The 24272-nt window shown below is 31.7% G+C and overlaps 1 protein-coding gene and 1 long non-coding RNA gene across 2 annotated transcripts; one reads left to right on the top strand and one right to left on the bottom strand.

Moving 5' to 3' along the window:
• Positions 1-9581: 9581 nt before the first annotated feature.
• On the bottom strand, positions 9582-10371 carry LOC126845243 (uncharacterized). The gene is made up of 3 exons (XM_050583867.1): positions 10197-10371; positions 9986-10135; positions 9582-9928 (listed from the first exon to the last, which is right to left on the bottom strand). The coding sequence occupies exons 1-3, from the start codon at positions 10267-10269 to the stop codon at positions 9582-9584; spliced, it is 570 nt and encodes a 189-aa protein (XP_050439824.1). The 5' UTR covers positions 10270-10371.
• Positions 10372-22257: 11886 nt separating this feature from the next.
• On the top strand, positions 22258-23220 carry LOC126845244 (uncharacterized). Its single transcript, XR_007686740.1, has 3 exons — positions 22258-22360; positions 22678-22821; positions 23092-23220. It is a non-coding gene; the product is annotated as an uncharacterized LOC126845244 (long non-coding RNA).
• Positions 23221-24272: the final 1052 nt, after the last annotated feature.

The raw sequence follows: 24272 nt of genomic DNA, 5'->3' as shown, positions 1-24272 counted from the left end.
ATATTATTATTATTAATATTCTTTTTACCGATATTTTGATCGTCGCAGACACTGCTGTAATTGTGGTCGTCGCAGACACTGCTGTAGTTGACCGAATTCATTGCAGCCGGTACTCTTTCTGATACATATATATTGTGACCGTGTTGGCCGAGTTGAATGAATGTATATTAGTTACCTTAAATCATTATTTTTTTTGTTTACCTGTTTCCCCGATGTTACTAAAATTGTCTGCTTCCCTATTTTCTTCTTCTGTAGTCAAGTCTATCCATACTGTAATTAAATAACAAATAGAATCATCCTATACTATTATATTTCTTTTTTAATTACCTTCATCATCAACATGGACTTGATGATGATCAGTGTGTTGAGGCGCGGTCGCTGTAATGATATTTCACTTTTCTTATTATTATTGTTCTATCATATATCTAAAATTAATACTGATCTATTTTTTTTTTCCTTACCTTCGTTGGGGGATTGCTGAATTGATCCGGGTTGATGCGGTCCAACTGTAAATAACTGTATATATATATTTTATATATATATATATATTATTTGTATATATATATATATATATATATATATTATTTGTATATATTATTTTTCGGTGCGACGGCGGCGGCGGCAACCGCGGTCAGGTACCGGCCGGCTCCTCCACGAGTAAACCGAGAAAAAAAAACACTGTGGTTGCCGCACGTCGACCTCAGTAGAAGGGAAACGTACATTGTGGAACAAAAGGACGATTGATGATCGATGATTCCATTGTTAGGTCCTATTTGAATCATCTCTTTGTGTAAGTCATTCGCCATATTGTGTAAACGAATCATCTCTGTGTGTTTCGGGACTAGTGCAACAAAAAATGCGATCACCACGTTAACCTAACCTAACCTTTGCCGCCCTATAGATGATTGCCATCCGTACCGACCTAACCGTGGACGTTATATATATATATATAGACCTGAAAATAAATATTGTTTTTGCGTTTGGTTAACATTTTATTTATATGCTACCTATATATGTATAACGTCTACGGTTAGGACGGTACGGCTGATGGAGTTATTATATACAGAGGATACTTATTTAGTAGTCTCTTAACCTCCGCTAGGCTAATTTTATCATGTATATATTATATGTATTAATGGCATACAATAAAGTGTTAGTATACTAAATGATTTCGGATAGTGTACACGTATAATATTAAACGTATAGTTATTGTGTAGAATTAGCAGAATCGTAGTCAAACGTATATATATATATAACTTTATGAAAAAATGGGTTCTCGCATACTTTTCTGTAAACGATCATTTAATATCGATGAGAAAAGAAACATCGCTGTTTCGGTGGGGCTGTATGGATTAAAGTTGTACGTTACCATTTCGTTAGAATACAAAGGTCAAACCAAAATCTATATGACTATAGAATGGTGGAATTACCTTATGCAATTCGATGTACTGAAAACTATTACAAATTCATCTTTGACCAAACCTAAACGTTTTTGCAGTAAATCATATTTTTACTAAACGGTAAATCCTAAAAATGATACTATCACTATATCGATAGATAGAATAAGAGAAAAACGTATAACCATCTCAAATTAAATTTTATAACCTTACACAATCTCAATCCATGTATTCAATCGTGTATCACCAAATATTTACATGAATTACCAGTATATCAGAAATGTCATGACAATATTTACAAAGCCATAAAGGAAGACTTTGACAATATTCCATATGACAATATAGATAATAAATTTATTTCTACATTTATAAGAGATTATGATTTTAACAAGTTTAAATTATGTGACGAATCTAAAACCTTTATACAAGAACTAAAAGTTAAACATGGACATATTACAGATTTGATAAAAGATCGGATTTGTTGGGGACGCATTCGTAAATATTATGGATAGAATTTAATACAATTCTAAAGTAACAAAACATACAAGTTGAATGTAAATAATGTACATAAATTAAAATCAGTAAGACCACCTACGATAGTGTTATAAAATTTATTAATACTTATGAAATGTATCTCAAATACAATGGTAATAAAAAGACTCGGATTTTGCACAAAAAAAAACTACATTACAGTATGTGGGCAGGTGTGTTTTAACAGGGCTCTTCGGTTAAGACACTGGTTATATACATCAAACAAAAGACCCGATTTCGCAGTTACACCTGCATTGCAGTTTATAGACAGGCAGGTGCGGCTTAACAGGTCTCTACAGGTTAAGACACGTTTAATCCCATTTAACGTTGTTTTAAAAGATACCTTCCCTTTAAATCTAAATGAAGAATTTTTAAATAGCAGGTGACTCTTAGCATGCCCTGTGATTAATTTAACCCGCACCCTCGGTTGCCGACAAAAGTGGGTTATATACATCAAACAAAAGACCTGATTTCACAGTTACACCTCCATTGCAGTTTATAGGCAGGTGCGGCTTAACAGGTCTCTACAGGTTAAGACACGTTTAATCCCATTTAACGTTGTTTTAAAGATATCCTCCCTCTAAATCGAAATGATGAATTTTTATTGGTTCCAACCCCCCTACAATTCATTTTCATAAACTGTTTAGACCGCGGTTGCAATGGGGTGTATGAAACACTCGTTGTTCAGTATTCGGGCTCTTCAGTTCTATGCAATAGTACGTTTTTAAAGTGTTTAATTTGTTTGAAAAAAATACTTAACCAACTATAAACAAGATGTCTGCACCGACCGCCGCAATCTACAAAAAGCAGAAGTATATCTACTTCCCACCAACTCCGCCAAACGAGCTCATCGCATGTAACAGCTATACATTAGACTTTAACGGCCGCAAATTCATTCAAATTGGAATCGACCCTAAAAATTCGTTAAGTGTTATGATTCATATTATAACACCGTCCAGATATGTGAGTATAACCGTAGAGTATATGAAGACTATATATTCAATAATGGGTGATATACTGTCTAATATTATGGAGAACTCGGAAAAAAAATACACAAACAATCTTTTTCTCTGACAACAATCTTTTATTAAATAAAATGATATACAAAGAAGAAAATGTATTGGTAATTGAATCGCAAACACAAGACGGTTGTCGCATTCTACTCAATCGTATGGACCTAGTTAAACTAGCTGAAATGGAATACATAGTTCACGAATGTATGGAAAGACACTTAACAATCAACCTGGAAAAAGTCAAGGAACAAATGCAGATGATGATAAAGTATTACAATGGACGTTTCTTCCCTGACAAAAAAACAATGAAATTCGAGTTATCCAGCTACATCAAGGAGGTCTCATGCAACACTATAACGTCTGCGATAGATCCAATGGATGAAGTCAACTACATAAGTGAAATTAAACGATTTGCTGTGGAGGAATTGATCGACGTGTGGATGAAGAAATTAAACAAACGAGTTGAACCATTAAAGGTATTGTATAAAACTTTTTTTTTAAAACTCATGATAATAATAATAAGTTTTTTAATACATGATAACTTTGTTTAAAGGCTTGCGATGTGAACGATGGTCCTACCAGTTTTGATTACAAGAACGAGTCAGATTCGCAATGTTTTCAATTTTCATCACAATCACCAACATATGATAGTTTTCAACTAACAGAAAGACACACCTGGGCACCACGCAAATTGGAATTTTAAGTGTGTACACTTTGTCAAAAAAAAAATATATTATTAAAAATGTTTGGTTTAAATAAAAAAACAAAAAAAATTAATTTAACAAAATTAGAAATGTTTTCATTTATTTTTTTTACTTTTAAAACTAACTCATACAAAATAACGTATACAAATATTGAAATAAAATAGATTAATATAAAAGGTTACATGAAATAATTTCATAAAAAAAAAAAAAAGGTTTACAAAAAATTTTAAGGCATACAAATCAGTAAATATAGTTACAAAAAAAATTACAATTTTCTAACATCACCCGAAAAAGGGTTGTAAGTAATAATTTGATCATGTAGAATCATGCAGTATGCTGAGGTATTTGCAGGGAAAGCTTCTAAAGCTTCAAATTCAATTCTCAAGTCAATAGTACTAACTTTAAGATCATCATCCTGATGACTAAGATCAATAACCGCTACAGGCATAATTTTTAAAAAATTTTCTCTATTAAGAAGTGGTGCATCGCTATCTCGATCATAGTAAGATTTTTGAAAGTCTGTATATGCTTTATAGAACAGTGAATATAACCCTTTAGGATAGTCGGCACGAAAATCTTCATAGGGGTATACTTGTGTATTTAAATATACTTTCAAATTAAACAGTTTACAGTTATCAAAAACGGACATGGATGACGTATAGGTATTTTTTCGATTAGTTTGAAATCCTACAACAATATACCTTGGTTTCTCTAATTTGTTACATGTACGTACAGACCAAGAGTGACGTGTATTTGTAGGGAGTGAAGGGTATTCAGCTAGTTCCCAAGTCCTAAAGGGAACCTCAATCGATTTTTGGCTATCTTATATTTTCATTAAACCCAGTTTTTCTTTATTGTTAACTTTAATTAATGGCATTTTCCATACAACCTTAGAAATAATTATTTTTGTTCCAACAAGAGCCGCACTTTTAGCAGCATCTGTTTCAAATATGTGTAAAGCATCCGAATCAATCGATGCTCTATTCAAGATTAATTGTTGTGAACAGTTCATCATAATTTTTTTATAATCTTCACAAAAACCAAATAAATGACTCAGTGGTATAATACCGGAAAAATGGTCTCCATTCGCAAAATATTCATTATTAAATTTCACACCATCGAATGCACTATTTGCTAAACTGTATACGTTTGATTGAGTATATGAACACATGCCTTTAAGAGTTAACGTTACACCAGGATTGCGTACTTTTTGAATTTCAACACCGTTAATTTCATAACGTGCTTCAGAGAATAGGTATGTCAACCCGTTGTTTATAAAACGAACAGACCCAGCAGCGCCAGCAGGTTTTTCTAATTTACCTTCAATATAAATATAACTCTCACTTGGAAAAGAATAACTCTCTGAATTTTGAATTGCAATACGAATTTCGTCGTTGTTTGATAGAGCAGAAGTAGAGAATGGTAAAAACGAATGATATTCTTTTTCAATAATTTTACATTCGTCTACACAGCCAGCTGTAACACTGAGGTACAAGTCATCCATTTTTAGAGAGCGTTTAAGGTCCTTAAAAATTTCAAATTAGATTTGCTGAGTTTTTTTCTGTTAATATTTTTAGATTTCTTAAGGTGTTTTCGTTTTGACGTTGCCTTGTTGCGTTTGTGTGGTTTAATAGACCGTTTAGTGTTTGTGTCTCTATTTATATTAGAAAACTTCAAACCCATTTTATAAAGATTGTTTAATGTGAAGTCGAATTGTGATTGGTTCCCCTCTAAAATCAATCAAGTCACCGTCTTGATCAGTTAACAGTACACGCAAATGTGATATATATGTAGTAATGAGAGGATAGTAAATTAGATGTTGAGGTATTTCTATTATCTTATAACCTGCACCCACTATAGGGTAGAACTGATGGATAATATGACTTGAAGTTCCGTTATCGAATGACGATGTTATCAAGTTACACTCTACATTTATACAATTTACTTTTGTTATATTAACAATAAATTGAGACACATGTTTTACATCAGGCTTATATACTATTCTAGTATCAAAATCTAATAATCCTCTAATGCTGTCTGCCATAGAAAAATCAATTTTATGACTGCATTTAATTTCACACTTTAAAGTAACATTGTTAGCTTTTAATTCAAAATATGTGACTATATCTGATAAAAGTGATTTAATAGTTGCTTCTAGACTTACTATTTCATAAGAACCTGTAGGTATGGTTATTAACTGTAGATTAGTAACTGTATCACCGTCATTTCCACGTATAACACCAATACGGTTACACCCAGATTTGATGTTTGGTATAGAGTTGTTTGTCTGAAGACTTAAAAGACATAATTCTGAATTATTAACAACTTCTAACGGAGGAAAAAATTCACACGTTAATTCAGAAGAATTACTATTTAGTGTTAGTGTTGTCATGGTTGCGATAAAAATTTTAAACACAAATGTCCGCAATTATATGTATTATATTGCTGCTGTTTTTCACAGTTGTATACGATTTTACAACCTTTTAAATATTTCTGAACTTCAAGCGGTAGTTCTAAACCAAAGCTGTCGTAGTAATAAGCGTGGTTAAAGTTCTTCCTAAGAGCCACCCTTAGTATAAAATTAACTAAAAATAAATCGAAAGAAAAATCGGTAAATGAATCTGTACAAACGAGTACAGATATTGCCGTACAGACACAAGATCAAAGCCACGATGTGGCCGATTTAGAAGACTTTATTAACACGCGCATAAAAACATTGTTAGAGTCTAATAATTTGGATAAACTTTATGGACCTAAACACGATAAAAAAACTGGGCAAATTACTCTTGGGGGGTGTGCGTTAGTGTTCGAGGCTAAAGAAAATGTAGTTTATTTAGATAACACGTCATACCCATTAACCATGGGTATCATTCAGTTAATTTTTTCAAAAAACCCAGTCAACTATACTGAGTCCGATTTGGTGAACTATAAAGATATGTTATTAAAATCAAATGTTCACTTAAACAAAAACAAAACGCATATTCGAAAAGGTGGGAATAAATATAATCTCATTGTAGGCTTATTCCTCAAAGGAGACGGTCTTACTTTAACATTAAGAAAAAACGTTAAAAAAGAGCTTTTATTTTGGAAAGATCCAAACGAATTGTGTGAACGTCTAAAATTACTATTAGCTTCACAAGCAGCAGGTAATACGGGTGTATCGAATGAAATCACATTAATTTGGCAAGAACTACTCGAGTATAAATTAATAAAACGAATTCCCTATGTCTAAACGGGAAATCGCCAACGAACTACACAAACCAGCAAGAAGAAACTTTGTTAGAAGAAGAGTTGTATTATATGGTAAAAATGATTTGTTTCAAGCAGATTTGTGTGAAATGGTACAACATGCCAGGGTTAATAAGGGGTATAAATATTTACTCACGGTATTAGACTGTTATACAAAATATGCATACACAGCACCATTAAAATCAAAAACCAGTAAAGAGGTCACATTAGCAATGGCTAAAATATTTGATACTCAGTGTCCTAAACTTTTGCAAGTGGATAAAGGTGGGGAGTTTTACTCAAAGTTGTTTGATGAATTAATCGAAAAATATAAAGTAAAACGGTACTCAACTTTTTCAACATTGAAAGCAAGCATCGTCGAAAGATTTAATAGAACGCTTAAAACTCTTATGTATAGAGAGTTCACGGCTAGAGGTTCACATAATTGGATAGATATTCTACCATCAATAACTGAAAAATATAATCATACTATACACAGTTCTATAGGATTAACACCTGCACAAGCTAATGCAAACCCCTCACTAGTTAAATTACGCGAACGTGTGATTCCTTATAAAAAAGTCAGATTTAAAATTGGTGATAACGTTAGAATATCAATTTTTAAAAGTTTCTTTGATAAAAAATACCTTCAGAACTGGTCGACGGAGGTGTTTTGCATTACTAAAGTCAACAAAACAGAGCCCCCCACTTATTTACTTAAAGATTATAAAAATAACCCTATACTGGGTTGTTTCTACACAGAAGAATTGTCCAAAACAAATTACCCCCACGATTACTTAGTAGAAAAAATTGTGCGAACAAAAGGATCTAAATTGTATGTTAAATGGTTAGGATTTCCGTCAACAGAAAATAGTTGGATAAATAGGGGTGATATAAAGCAATTATAGCCAGTATCACTATGAACGTGTTTGGAGAGACTTCTGATACATTTATAAACACTCTAGTTTCATCACACGACGGCAATAACAAACTCATTAGAAATAACGTCCTTCAAATTTCAAGTATAACAAAACAATTGCGTGAGACACATGAATTAGCATCTGATAACCTTTCCAAAATTAATTATATAGTAACTAATATAGAAACATTAACTTCAAGTATTACAAAACAGCTGGGTGAGGCGCAAGAAGTAGCATCCGATAACCTTAACAAAATTAAATCTCTTGAAACTAATATAACATCATTAATTAAGGATAATGAAATTTTTAAGTATTCAACTAATAAAACGATCATAGACATTATTAATATTTTGGGAAACCGTAAAAATTAGCTTGACATATATTATAGTAATAGAACGCTTCCTCCCCTTCTACTGAAAAAAGTAAACAGTTATTTGATTTTTTCATAATGACCTCTGCTATTTTAGATATGGAGTGTATTATGTCTCCGGACTCTAAGTATTTAATAAAAGAATTATCTGTAATTGCAACAGACACATGGAATACTCAACATTGGATATTTAAATATAGCTTTACACAAAATTCAAACAATAAATCACAAAGCGTTAATAAATGGTTAGCCAAACATCATCACTCAATGACACCTCAATATGGAGATGTCGAAGCAGAAGAAGTGTCGAGAATTTTAAATTCTTTAACGTTCTCAGTTATTTACGTTAAAGGGCTACAGAAAATAGATATTTTACATGAATATGTAACTCATATCAATATAATTAACCTTGAAGACATCGGGTGCCCCCCTATAAACCAACTGCACGCTGAAGATTCCTATCCTTCATGTTTATTTCATATGAATTTAAATCCTACACACTGTACTTTTTATAAAATGTTTGCATTAAGGAATTGGTTTATAAACAATTCATAACCTTGTATATTATCATTGTAATTTAGTTTAAAACATATTATTTCAATAATAAATAATTTTTTTTTTATTTATCAGATAGTAGTCTATTTTATTTACAATAAAAGTATAAAATAATAATATCTTAACTAAGTGTGTCACATGCATATTTTTTTCTACAAATCAAAGAGGTGTACATATATATATATATATATAACATAACAAAAAAATATTTCAAGACATCTAAAATATACAATAATATAATGTTTACATGGTAGGTTAGAGGTGAGATTATATTTAATTACATTTTTAAGTTACAATAAAAATAAAACAATAATAATATCTTAACTAAGTGTGTCACATGCATACTTTTTTTGCTATGTTATATATATATATATATATATATATATATATATAATATAGCAAAAAAAATATTTCAAGACAACTAAAATATACAATAATATAATGTTTACATAGTAGGTTAGGGGGGAGATTATATTTAATTACGTTTTTTAATAATGTAATCATACAACAAGCCTAAGAGTGTGGTATGACTATATAGAACATGGCAAAAAAAATTAGGTATTTAAAATAACAAAAAAAAAATAAATGGTAATGAGGGTTGGGGTTTTATTTAAATACATTTTTAATCATATATCCACAACAAACTACATCAAAAGTGGGAGGGGACGCCTGCACAAGTCTGAGAGTTGAAGTGTATATATGTTACAAAAAAAAATTTAAAAAAAGGGAGTAAGCAAAAAAAATTGTACAATAACCTTAATATTAAGTCTTAAATTTATATCTCTTCCACGTGCTCCTCACTGTAAGTAAAAAACATTGTTTATATTAGTATATTTTCAAGTACAAACTAATGTTATTTTAACTTACTCAAGTTTATAATGACCATAAGGTAGAGTATGTATGCGGTCTGCCAATACAACTCGCTTGTCGTCATTCCTATTTAGAGCCAGCTTAACGGTTGAGATACTCTTAATGTCATGTTTATAGGATCGAAACGAATTCATCGTTCGATAAGGGTTGAAACTGTTTGGGTCTTTTCCATTGATACCCTGAAATAGACAGTCTTTGTGGTCCTCAAATGTCATGTGGTTTTTAATCACGTGATAAGCGACCCCCTTAGCCTTGATGTGTTCGGCCCCCATTAGTATGTAACCATAAGATTTTGCTCGAAGTGCAATTTGTTCCCAAATAATGTCGCCTCCAGTCTCATCTAAGACATAAAAAATTAATAGTTTTTTATTTTTTTTTAAATGTTTTATTAACTAACCTGTAAAAGTCCCAGGAACTTTTTTTCTTTCTGTCCTATAACATGAATGTGAAGGTGGAAAATTGGATGTATCCAATTTTTCTAAAAAACCCGGTTTGGACAACACATCGGCATAAAAATCTTTGGTCTTAATCAGGTACATTAGAGAATCTGAAAAAAGTAATGTTAAATATAATTGTGTTTAAAATAAAATTAGTTAATAATAATATACCTGTATCCATATAGAGTAGTTCAATATCGCAACCGTAGTACTCTTTCATTACATTGTAATGAAAGTCATACATTAACGTCTTGGAAATTTCCAAGACGGAAAACCCAACGTAGACTGGTTTATCAAAAGTTAAAACATCCTTATTTAGGTGTACCGCATACAAGTTTTCATTATATTGCGTGACACCTTTAAATGTAGGCTTGTTAATTAACCTTTGACAAGACTCAGGACTACACACAAGTGACATTTTCATTCGGTTGCGAACATTCTCCATAGTTTTACCTGTTTAAAAAATAATTAATTTGATATTATAATATAATATATTATATTTCTTTAAATGTTTAGATACTAACCAAAAACGGCATTGTTCATTAGCTTAAAGAAATCCTTTTGAAAATCATTGATGGCTTTTTTCCTCATTTCCGTGTTAAGCGAGATGTAACTCCCTAACCACGAACTTTGGTTAAAGCTTAGAATTCTATGGACTTTTTTAAGAATAAGCCCAGCCTCTAATGCCTGTTTCAAGATTGAATGGTGTACAATATACCGCTGTTTATTCTGTAAGGTGGCGACTAATTTTTTTATGCGAGAACCAGCTGGTGTTAACCTCTCGCACATAAAAGGTAAATCTGAATGCTTATCGTGAAGGGACCTAGGGTACTCTATATCAACTTCCAACATCAACCCAGTTTTCGACTTCTTGTCACATTTTTTTAACAAATGTTTCACTGTATGGACCGAATGGTCACCTTCATACCATTTGAAATTCCCCAAAGGTAAAGCCTGAGACATTGCCCATCCGTATCTGAAGTAATTATAATATGAAAATTAAACAAATATACTGTTTTATTAGTATATATATATAGTATAAGTAGTTACAAGTTCGTTGCATCCAGATAAATAATCCAACTATTTGGCTCTGCAGGGTTGTATTGCGGTGTTTTAGCGTGGTTGGCTTTGGAGTATCTTTTCGATGCTTGTGTCAGTCCTCCTCTTATGCCTAAACGATATATTTATATATTAATTAAGTTATTATTATTCTGTAAATTTATATATTTTTACCATTCTCAAACATTAGAAGCATATCGTAGTCAGACAACAACTCCAGTTCAACTTTAGTATGTTTCAGACAAACATCGAAAGAATATCCGGGTAATGTGTAGTAAAAACAGGGATCTAAAGAATATGTAGTTATACAAAGTTCCCTAAACGATTCAAAGACATCACATAAAATGTGCACATCCAACTCATTATACCTAAAAATAATTATTTATCAATAAAATGATGAATTAAAATAAATATATATATTACTAACCATAAACTATAGTCCCCTAAAGTTTTAAATTTGAAGTGGTTAAAAACCTTTACCGCGTGGTCATAGTCATTTTGTGAAATATTACTTTCGGTTAGTGAACTATAAAAAATGATTTGGTTAAAAATTATTTATTATTAGTTTATATATAGTTATTATATTTTACCTATAGAACTGCTCTATCGGTGGTAGACAGGGTTCTTCAAGCTTCTCCCATAAGTCTGTATACTCATAGCAGTAAACACCTTTACGAGTCACCAAATCTATATCGTCCGCCCCATATGCACTCAACACAGAACGGAACTTAGACTTGTCAGAACGGGCAAGGTTATTTGTTAATTTGTCAAGACTACTGGCCATAAAGCGATAACTATCCAAAAATCGGACTGAAAATTTATTTGAAATAAATTTTGAAAACGAAATGAATTTTTCCTCGCTATTAGGAATAACGTTAATTGTGTGTGGATCATGGCCTAATTCAGTAACGATTATATGCGAGTCATAAGACGATAAATTGTGGAAAATGCAACTTACAAACTTTGGACTTTGCATTTTTAAATTGCACCTATTACAAACGGTTTTTCTGTATCTACCGCTTAAATGGTGGTGATCGCGTACCGGATGATTTAATATTGAAAATTTGCAATTACAGAGAGGGCATTGACCGCCGTTCACGACAGCCTTATGGTTGCTATCGTCCTGTGTCGACATGCGTATAGGGGTATTAACGTTTAAAAGCTGCTCGATATTCCGTGCTACATCGGTTATACTTTGAATAAAATGTTTTGGCACATCATTTAATTCGCTGTTTTTATTGCCGCTGTAAACAACCGGAGTTTGTGGTATGTTGAATCGATCTAACAACTCTTTTGGGACATCCTCGCTAGGCTTGACTAAGTACACATAACTCATGGGCACGTGGTCTTGGGTAACAGTAGTTTTCCCAAAATGACTATCTGCAGCTGGTTTCTTCAGCAAACACTCAAAATCCGCATAAATCAGAAAATCATGTTTTTGAGTATTACCATAATTTTCAAATTTCATATAAGTTTTTGGTGGGGGTAGAATTGGCATTACAGATTCATTTTTGTTGCATATTCTTCTATGCTCGTCCAGTCTGGATTCCTTTGGGGCTTTTCCTGCTTCATCCACATAAGTCTTGAAACATCGTCTGCATATGGCCTTTTCTTTGTTATTTTTTGACATTTGCTGACCAACCAGTCGTGTGAGGTTTCTGATATAGCAATAATGAAAGTTGCCTTTCCCATCATCGAAGTATAACAGATCGAAATGATTCGGTTGCTCAATGGTGCATACTCGGTATGGAATAATAATGTAATCTTTTTTTTCATTGTTATGGTTAGGAATGTTGTTCTTCACCTTGTTTTTATACGTACGATTACCTTTCTTGAAACCATAAACATTGATGGACACTTCTTTATTATTCTTCTCAAATTTCTTTACTTCGGACAACGGCGTGGGGAAACTAATTCCGGCAAAGTTGTACCGGTCTGTCATACCTTCATAGTGTGTTACTCTGTGTGGGTTAGCTGTAGTCACGTGTTTTGCCAATATACTGTATCGAAAACATTGCTGATCCGTGTTTTGTACATTGACTGTTGCTTTCCTATTTTCAATGGCTTCCGGGAGTGGTATATACGATGCGCCACCGAAAGGCGAATATTGAAACACATCTACTAATATGCCATCAATCTTTTCCAGAGAAAACCCCGATCCTTTGCCAGCCATGTCTTCTTCTTCAACTAATAATTTGTTAAAGTCATCAGTTATTTGGTCTTCAATGATGGTCTCAGGTAGCAATGTCCTCGCACACGTCTTGAAAGCCCGGTTTTCAAGAACCTCGGTGGATGGGATTTTGTACGTTGACTCAAGTTTCAACGTATATTTGATTGCATTTTCAGCAACGAGTGTTGTAAGAAGTTCGATTAGTTGAGGTTTGGTTTCAGCCAAGAAAGATTCATAGTCCGCTAATTGATTAAAATTTTTCTTATAATAGGCTTTACATAAACCTCTAAACCCTGTGGTGGTCAAAACGAAACCTTCTCTCGTTACTGCAGCTAAACGGTGACTTTTCAACCGTTTATTATTTGCGTTGTTTTCTCTGTTGACCGTTATACTATCAAGAGCCTGCAAGCATGCCTCATCGCCTTCGCTGTCACACAGTTCTTCGAACGATCTTTTATCTACACCTAATAATATAATAATGGCCTTACTTAATATAAACCGTGAAAATGTGTCTAAGTGTTAATAAATTGAAAAAAAATTGTCCAGGACGGTAGGGTGAAATGTATAATATTTACTCTAAACAATATATTAAAGTCATAACTATATATATTTTTTACTAAATAATTTATAGTGAATGTTACATATAAAAAAAACCTACTACGGTAACCTACCCTAACCTAACGTTAAAAAAACTAATGCGGTATACATATTTTTCACTAACCTGTAGCAACTCTTGAAGTTGACGCCATATTATTTTCGGCTTGGACAAATGTTTCGTCGTCTGCGCTTCCCCAAAACTGTTGTTCTGCCTGTCGACCTGTATTGGAAAAAATATTTTTTCAGTATAAATTAAATGTTAAAGATTGTTGAACGGATTGAATCATTAAAAGGAAAAAATAGCTTATAACCATAAAATATATGAATGGCGATATAATTTTTTTAAAATTAAATTTAAAGGTCTATTCAATGATATATTGTGACTATATTTGTTTATAAGCTAATTTTTTTTCTTTTCATGGTGTTAAAGTAAATATATTTTAATTTAATATTGGTGATGTGTTTCAAGTTTCTCTTATAAAAAAAATCACTATATACTTGTAAAAAATAATTAATTTACTAACCTAAACCAGATGTTGAAGGCATGTGTGATGTGTGCTGAATAACCGATGCCCTTTGTTGAAGAGGATTTCCTGGACGTTCGTTTCGCCCCGCACCAGCTGAATAAATGTTATATTTTATTAAATTAAATCACATTTTTGTTTTAAGTATAAACAAAAAAAAAAAAATGTTTTCTTACCGTGTTTGGCAATGCAGTGTCTGGATAGATTCCCTTGATACTTAAAGTCATAATCACATTCTCCGCATGCAAACCTAATACCTTGGTGGACTTTTAAATGTCTATTAAGATTGGAGCTTGTAGAGAATGATTTCTCACACAAACTACACTTATACATGTTTAAGAATTTAATAAGTTTACTAAAATAATAATAATATGCTAAAAATATGTAATATTATGTTAATAGGCTAAAAAGCTTAAAAAATGTGTTAAGTGCGTTAGTATGTGTTAATATGCTATTATAGCTACTAGATTAAATGCGTTAATATGTTATATGCGGTAATACAATAATATTAAGATTACAATACGATACTTTGTTTTAAAAAAAACACAAAATCGATATATATAAAATTAAACAGTGAAAATTAATGTAAACTGCTGAGCAAAAACTACTGTTGACAAGACACTGTTGACGGTAGGTTAGCAAAATTACATCTGACGGTTGTACACAGTATAATAATTGATCATGCTGATCACTGCAAACTCCTTCCAAAAAAAAAAAAAATCCCTTCCTCTGCATTCATAAGCCACCCCCCAAAAATGTAGGCGTTATTTTCTCGCCATTAGCGCTAACCAAAAAATGTAATCTTAAAACGCAGGTGTCATCTGTTACGACCAAATTATTTGCACCTGTATAATACACTCTAAGGGTTCATATGGTGTACAGAGTTCTGATAAACCCCTCTTGCTTGGCGCCACCATACGGTCGGTCAATATTATATATCATCAAAGGTATTGTCAAAGATTTCTACCTACTATTTTTTTTGTCCCTTTTATTATATTTTAACCGGTGTCATCTGTTACGGTCAAATTATTTGCACCTGTATGATACACTCTAAGGGTTCATATGGTGTACAGAGTTCTGATAAACCCATCTTGCTTGGCGCCACCATACGGTCGGTCAATATTATATATTATCAAAGGTATTGTCAAAGATTTCTACAGACTATTTTTTTGTCCCTTTTATTATATTTTAACAGGTGTCATCTGTTACGGTCAAATTATTTGCACCTGTATAATACACGCTAAGGGTTCATATGGTGTACAGAGTTCTGATAAACCCATCTTGCTTGGCGCCACCATACGGTCGATCAATATTATATATTATCAAAGGTATTGACAAAGATTTCTACCGACTATTTGTTTTACCCCTTTTGTTATATTTTATGGTACATATTCATGTGTTATATATGCCAATTCTAATAACGATTTTTTCGGCGTCAGACTGACGCGTCGATTTAAACCTACATACCGAAAATTTATATTATATTCTATCTAATAGTATATACAGGGTGATCCAACTAACGTAAGACACTCATTTTCTCGGAAAATATGAATATTTTGAAAAAACATTTTTTCCTATTCTTTTAGGTATAAGTTTTACTACATTTTTCAATGCTTCGAAAATTTTTATTTTCATCCCTTATACGATAAAAAGGGTCTAAGTTCACGTTTTCAAATGGCAACATATGTTTTTAATTCCATAAATTTGTAGGCAAAAAATTTAAAAATATGTTATCGTTTGAATTATAAATTTTTACCCATCTAGTCGTTAGCTATGACTTTGTAAAGATATTACATTTTCTCTTAAATATTGTTATATTTCTTTGGTTTTCCAAAGACCGGGAGCCAATAAAATACTTATTTATGATCGCATTGTCCGATAGACGAGTACACAGATAACCAAACACAATAAAATGTTTTGTGATATTTTGTTTGACCAGCGTTTCATATTTATAGATTACCGACTTTTCTAACACACCGTCATGACAGGTAGGTTGACAGAACTATATTGACAGCAGCTAACGAATGGCTATCAAACAATCAAACAACAATCAAAAACCGTGGTACAAGTAGGTTGATAACTGCTGCTATGATGATAATACAAAATATTATTATCATTAGTTATCATATTTTTCTACTATCTATGTTCTACATTCAACAAGTAACAGCACAGTACAACAGATCATTATTATGCTATTTGAAAATTATAATTTTTAGTTTTTATAGGTAGTAAACAATAGCTTTAAAATTTGGCTTACAATCTCATAAGTGCATACATTGAATGGACACGCGTCGCGAAGCGTTACTATTATTTGTTTAGTTATGTTCAATTTATTCAAAATATATTCTATGCTCAAATAATTGTTTTAAACAATTTACACTAAATAAGGAATTTTGGATTTAATTTGCTTACTATTTTAATTCTACAGTAAATATTTAAAATGTTGCTTATTTTACATTTATAACTAACTTTTTTTTATTATATAAACAACTTTATTAATAAAAAATAATGCAATAAAGTGGACTGTGTTTAAATGATTAAGTTGTCTAAAGACTAGATGTTTGTAAACAGTGTTTTAGGAACCTACAACAAAATCACAGTTAAGTTTGAAATTGTATTAATTATCAACTTAATTTAAGCCGGTAGTTCCAAACTGTGATTCAAAGTACTTTTACTTTTTTTTCTGTTTTCCCCATCCTGTTGGCAAAAAAGATTTGATTTTTCTGCAACGGTAAATTTTTCAACATCATTGATATTTTATTTTTTTTTAAGTCAAGTTATTTCTTATTAAGATCCGTTAATAAAAATATGGATCAATAGTTTGTGACTCAATTACACAAAATCACACAGTGATACTCAAACTTCAGAAATAAAGTTAGGGTTTGTGTCACGCAAACATTAAATTATCAGAACTTGTCTCTTTTATTTTATTAATAACTATTAAATTAAATAGTTTATATGTTCTTATCTTTTTATTAGTACTTACTAATTATTATTATAACTTATAAGGTGTATAATGTTATAATAATAGTGATTCTAAAGCCTTTATAATAAAATATGTCTGTTTCAAAAATTTCAAATTGAAAAGTTAATTCTTTTACAGTTGAATCTGCTTATTTTGATTTTATGTATAATCAGTATTTTATTATTTTTATTATTTTCTTCACTATTTAGTATCTAGAAAATTAAAAGATTAATAGATTTTAGTTGTTTAAAAAGAAAACCATTATCTGATATTTCCTTGTTTACTATACAAATACCTGTGTCAGTTATAGCTAAAACTTTATGATAAAATATCCGTAATGTATGTCAGACACACAATATATGGGTTATATCATTGTAAGAAATAACTAAACTGAAAGCAGACATTTGAACTACCTTAGATAAGTTTAATCAAATAAAAATAATATACTTACATATTATTATAAATATTGGTATAATCAAGAAGCGATTTTTTGTATGTAGTAGTATGAAATTCATACATTAATTACTGATATTTTTAAATATAAATGAAACGGGTATATGAGTATTATCAACCCACGTACACAAATACATGCATTAATAATTATTTTAAGTTAACACAACACACTTTTCATTCAAATTGCTTAGTGTTGATATTATACATTCACATGAAAAAATGTCATATTAGAAATAAATGTTTTATACTTATAATTTACACCTTGATATATAATTGTAAGGTCTTGGGTCCGATTGGAAAGACATTTCCATAGCAATTGATATGTCATACTCAAAACCAATTTTACATGATAACATTGGTTTTTAAAAGATGAAATATTTTCAGTAAAAAAGCATTCAACCTAAAATAAAAAAGCTAATTGAATTCGTATTGTATTAAATTATCTATTAAACTTTAATACACTTACCTATTAAATTAATGATGTGTCCAAGAATGTAACGTCAAAATAAAGTCGAGAGCAAATATTATCAATTGATATATTTAAAAAATTATAAAATAACGAGTTATGACATAACTACAATAAGCATGCTATCATATTTACTATAAAGTAAAATGTAAATTTACTAACATTTTTTAATTAAGTTTGCAATTTCTCATTTCACTAATGGAAAACGTGTGAACTTCGAAGTCGAAATTTGTTAGCGATGAGGTTATGTACAAATAATAAATATAATGCGATTTTGTACAAATAATAAAATATATTATGGGTACTGGTCACTCGATTATTCCGTGGTAACTGATGCATAGTTTAGATACTAGATTGTTATCCGAGATAACCAACTAATGACTAGCTCCAGCTAGATTAGGTTAAAGTGTAAAGTCCGTTATCCGTAACAGTCTACCTTTCGTCTAATAATGTATGGTTATTTATTATATCTGATTATGATACGGAATGCGTTAACATCAAATTATTATTATATTTGATGTGATGACCGTCGTAATAAAACTACTTGTCTTTGTCGAATCGAATGAAATTATTAAGAAATATAGACAAAAATTCAAATCTTTACAAAGTCATAAACAGCGAACAAATGGATGAAAATTAAAAATTCAAACGCTAACATTTTTTTAGATTTTTTGTCTTTATATTTATGGAATTTAAAACATATGTTCCCATTTGAAAAAACGAGGTTCGTACTTATTTAACGTATAAGGGTTAAAGATAAAATTTTTCTAAATATTGAAAAATGTAGCTAAATATGTACCTAAAATTTTAGGGAAAAAAAAATTCGCAAAATATTCATACTTTCAGAGAAAATGAGTGTCTTACGTTAGTTGGATCACCCTGTATATATATATAAATATATATTGCAAGTTATTATATTATACTTTATGCTTAAATTTTTTAATATAGTATTTTAGACTACACTTGCAATAATCAGTTGAGCCGCTTGTTATTATATAGTTAACCAAAAATGAAGTTTTAAGTATATTATAATTTACGTTATATTAAATAATAAAATGAGGCAATGGTTTTTTTTAAACTAAAAAATAAGTTTATTTTAAGTAGAACTATTTATTTTACAATCCTAATCTTAATTCTAATATTAGTAAAAAAATTACACTAACTAGCACTGTTTTCTTAAATCCAATATTAGTAAAAAAAATTATAAGTTAATATATTCAATATCTAAATCAACATAGTTTACAAACTTGTCATGCGTGAGTAAACTCCAATTTTTCGCAATTGATGTGTCAATCGTGTACCATCGGTTCAGTGGTTGTCTGCATTTTTTACAATGCATTAAACGCATAAATGCGAAAAATGCATTGATGTCTTTGATTGCAAAAGTTCTTATCCCAAACTCTGGCTGCCTACTTTGTGCACTGACCATGCGGCCGTCGACCTCGACGCACAAATTTCAGACACGCATGTGAGCCTCCAAATTACTTGATGTGTGTGTGTGTGTGTGTGCGTGTCGTCGACCGGTCCGTCATTATCTGTAGAGTACAATAGTCAACGGCAATTAGTTATTTAATTTTTTTTCTGCTAACTGACTATTGCACTTACCCATAATATTATATAACTACGGTATCGTGGACGTATGTTAGATAAACTAATAATGATAATAATTTTTTTACTTTGTGCACTGACCATGCGGCCGTCGACCTCGACGCACAAATTTCAGACACGTCTGTGAGCCCCCATTCCTCGTGGACGTGGCACGAATTGCCAACGGCGTGAATTCATAAATTACATGATGTGTTATATATATATATATATGCGCTTGCGCGTACATGTTGCAGAAATGGATAACGAGACTTCGACTGCAGTTCTTTTAATGGCCCCCGTGGCGTCGAAGACTCGTTATCCATTTCTGCAACATGTACGCGCAAGCTCATATATATATATGCGCTTAGATGTTCGTTGTGAATATATATATTATTTATTCCAATAAAATTAAATATAATAATAATACTATTATTTATATAATAATCATAGTAGTAATACACACATAACATAATAATCCTAATATGATATAAATTACTTGATGTGTGTGTGTGTGTGTGTGTGCGTGTCGTCGACCGGTCCGTCATTATCTGTAGAGTACAATAGTCAACGGCAATTAGTTATTTAATTTTTTTTCTGCTAACTGACTATTGCACTTACCCATAATATTATATAACTACGGTATCGTGGACGTATGTTAGATAAACTAATAATGATAATATTTTTTTTTACTTTGTGCACTGACCATGCGGCCGTCGACCTCGACGCACAAATTTCAGACACGTCTGTGAGCCCCCATTCCTCGTGGACGTGGCACGAATTGCCAACGGCGTGAATTCATAAATTACATGATGTGTTATATATATATATATATGCGCTTGCGCGTACATGTTGCAGAAATGGATAACGAGACTTCGACTGCAGTTCTTTTAATGGCCCCCGTGGCGTCGAAGACTCGTTATCCATTTCTGCAACATGTACGCGCAAGCGCATATATACATATTATTTGTATATATTATTTTTCGGTGCGACGGCGGCGGTGGCGGCAACCGCGGTCAGGTACCGGCCGGCCGAAACGATTGCCCGGCTCCTCCACGAGTAAACCGAGAAAAAAAAACACTGTGGTTGCCGCACGTCGACCTCGACGCACAAATTTCAGACACGCCTGTGAGCCTCCATTCCTCGTGGACGTGGTACGAATTGCCAACGGCGTGAATTCATAAATTACATGATGTGTTATATATATATATATGCGCTGGCGCGTACATGTTGCAGAAATGGATAACGAGACTTCGACTGGAGTTCTTTTAATGGCCCCGTGGCGTCGAAGACTCGTTATCCATTTCTGCAACATGTACGCGCAAGCGCATATATATATATGCGCTTAGATGTTCGTTGTGAATATGTATATTATCTATTCCAATAAAATTAAATATAATAATAATACTATTATTTATATAATAATCATAGTAGTAATACACACATAACATAATAATCCTATTATGATATAAATTACTTGATGTGTGTGTGTGCGTGTCGTCGACCGGTCCGTCATTATCTGTAGAGTACAATAGTCAACGGCAATTAGTTATTTAATTTTTTTTCTGCTAACTGACTATTGCACTTACCCATAATATTATATAACTACGGTATCGTGGACGTATGTTAGATAAACTAATAATGATAATATTTTTTTTTACTTTGTGCACTGACCATGCGGCCGTCGACCTCGACGCACAAATTTCAGACACGTCTGTGAGCCTCCATTCCTCGTGGACGTGGCACGAATTGCCAACGGCGTGAATTCATAAATTACATGATGTGTTATATATATACAGGGTGATCCAACTAACGTAAGATACTCATTTTCTCGGAAAATATGAATATTTTGAGAATTTTTTTTTTCTAAACTTTTAGGTACATATTTTACTACATTTTTTAATATTTAGAATTTTTTTATCTTCAACCCTTACACTTTATAAAACTACGAATCTCGTTTTTTTAAACGGAAACATATGTTTTTAATTCCATAAGTATGTAGACAATTTTTTTTAAAAATTGTTAGCGTTTGAATTTTCAATTTTCAACTATCTGTTCGTTTTCTGTGACTTAGTAAAGATTTGAAATTAAAATCAATATTTGTTTGGTTTTTCAGCAGTAGCACTTTTATTTGCCAGTAAATAATGATAATATTGGACCCCATCGATAATACTGTCACCGATAATGAGACATAAATAACTCTGGCTCTAATTTTTTTTTATTATTATATGGACAATCGATTCTTAATCTACCTGTTTGGAAACAAATATACCTTACATAACCGTCATCCGTTCACATGTATTATCAGTAGACTGCGATGTGGACGATTTTGCCTTAAACCACTTTTACGGTATGATTATAATATAGCGTTAATATTATTATCACAGTATTATTATACTATGGTATGAGTAAAACTTAAATTGTCAAACGACAAACAACGTGTACTCGTGATTTGTGAACAGTTTTTTTTATATATAAAGAAGAAACTAGTATTGTGTTTTAAAATGTCTAATTGTGGTTAGTGACATACATTTTACAATTTATTTTGAAACTATAATGAATGTAATGATTTCATAAATATAATTAGTTCTCATTAGTAATAGTGAAATTTGTATTTAAGACTTGGAAAACTCAACATAACAACCAAGTTGTACAATATACCTACTGATTTATTTAATACTATACGTAATATATTATTATTATATGGCCAATTAACAGTTGTTAATTATAGTTTAACTGGAATAAATGTTGATGACTAACCGCAGAAAAGCTGTAAGTACAATATATTAAATATTAAAATTTTAATTTATACAATTTTAATTTGTATTTTTTAGCAGGACATTTTTTAAGAAGATTACTGGAAAGATAATGATGTGTTGAAACCTTAATGTACAATTTGTCACTGATTACAATAGTCAGTATTGGTTTATCAAGCTACATATCAATATGTCATTTATGATTATTCAGTTACTAGTTAGGTATGTTTCGAATATCAATATGCACTAGAGTCTAGATGTGCAATATTTTAGTATTGAAAAACTGTTTATTGTGAATAATAGATATTACACTATTACTATTAGTAAATTGTTACTTTGTATATTTTCAGTTGTGTCAACGTCTTCATTTTGAAGTCGTCTTTTGTAGATATAACCCAAAAATGTACAAAATAAAAATAATATTGTTTTAGATTAGGCATTTTATAGAAATTAGGAGATATAAGTTAATAATTATTAAATTATTTTTTTCAGATGAAGAAAATATTGCTTTCTACTTGGAATCTTAGAAGAATAAAATATTAGCATTTAACACAACCATACTCAACCAGCGGCCCCTGGGCTGCATACAGCCCGCCGATTATTTTTATGTGGCCCAAAAAGAACTCATTATAAATATTTAAGAGGGCGTCAAAGCAAAAGTGAAACGAAACCAACGCTCAAGAGATGGCGTTATTTTCCATATCGGCGCGGCGGCGGCGGCATATAGCCACGCCCATACGAGTGCTGCGACGCTGCGCGTTGCAGCCAGTGAGGAGTGGCACATCATTACATCATCACATCTCGACGCACAAATTTCAGACACGTCTGTGAGCCCCCATTCCTCGTGGACGTGGCACGAATTGCCAACGGCGTGAATTCATAAATTACATGATGTGTTATATATATATATATATGCGCTTGCGCGTACATGTTGCAGAAATGGATAACGAGACTTCGACTGCAGTTCTTTTAATGGCCCCCGTGGCGTCGAAGACTCGTTATCCATTTCTGCAACATGTACGCGCAAGCTCATATATATATATGCGCTTAGATGTTCGTTGTGAATATATATATTATTTATTCCAATAAAATTAAATATAATAATAATACTATTATTTATATAATAATCATAGTAGTAATACACACATAACATAATAATCCTAATATGATATAAATTACTTGATGTGTGTGTGTGTGTGTGTGCGTGTCGTCGACCGGTCCGTCATTATCTGTAGAGTACAATAGTCAACGGCAATTAGTTATTTAATTTTTTTTCTGCTAACTGACTATTGCACTTACCCATAATATTATATAACTACGGTATCGTGGACGTATGTTAGATAAACTAATAATGATAATATTTTTTTTTACTTTGTGCACTGACCATGCGGCCGTCGACCTCGACGCACAAATTTCAGACACGTCTGTGAGCCCCCATTCCTCGTGGACGTGGCACGAATTGCCAACGGCGTGAATTCATAAATTACATGATGTGTTATATATATATATATATGCGCTTGCGCGTACATGTTGCAGAAATGGATAACGAGACTTCGACTGCAGTTCTTTTAATGGCCCCCGTGGCGTCGAAGACTCGTTATCCATTTCTGCAACATGTACGCGCAAGCGCATATATACATATTATTTGTATATATTATTTTTCGGTGCGACGG

Source organism: Adelges cooleyi, unplaced genomic scaffold (assembly GCF_023614345.1).
Source record: "Adelges cooleyi isolate 19-005CV unplaced genomic scaffold, UGA_ACOO_1.1 ACOO_flye_CR_arks_rails_tigmint_CR_PRNA_724, whole genome shotgun sequence".
NCBI lineage: Eukaryota > Metazoa > Arthropoda > Insecta > Hemiptera > Adelgidae > Adelges > Adelges cooleyi.
Note: the sequence above shows the minus strand (reverse complement) of the source record. Positions and strands in the feature narration are given on the sequence as shown.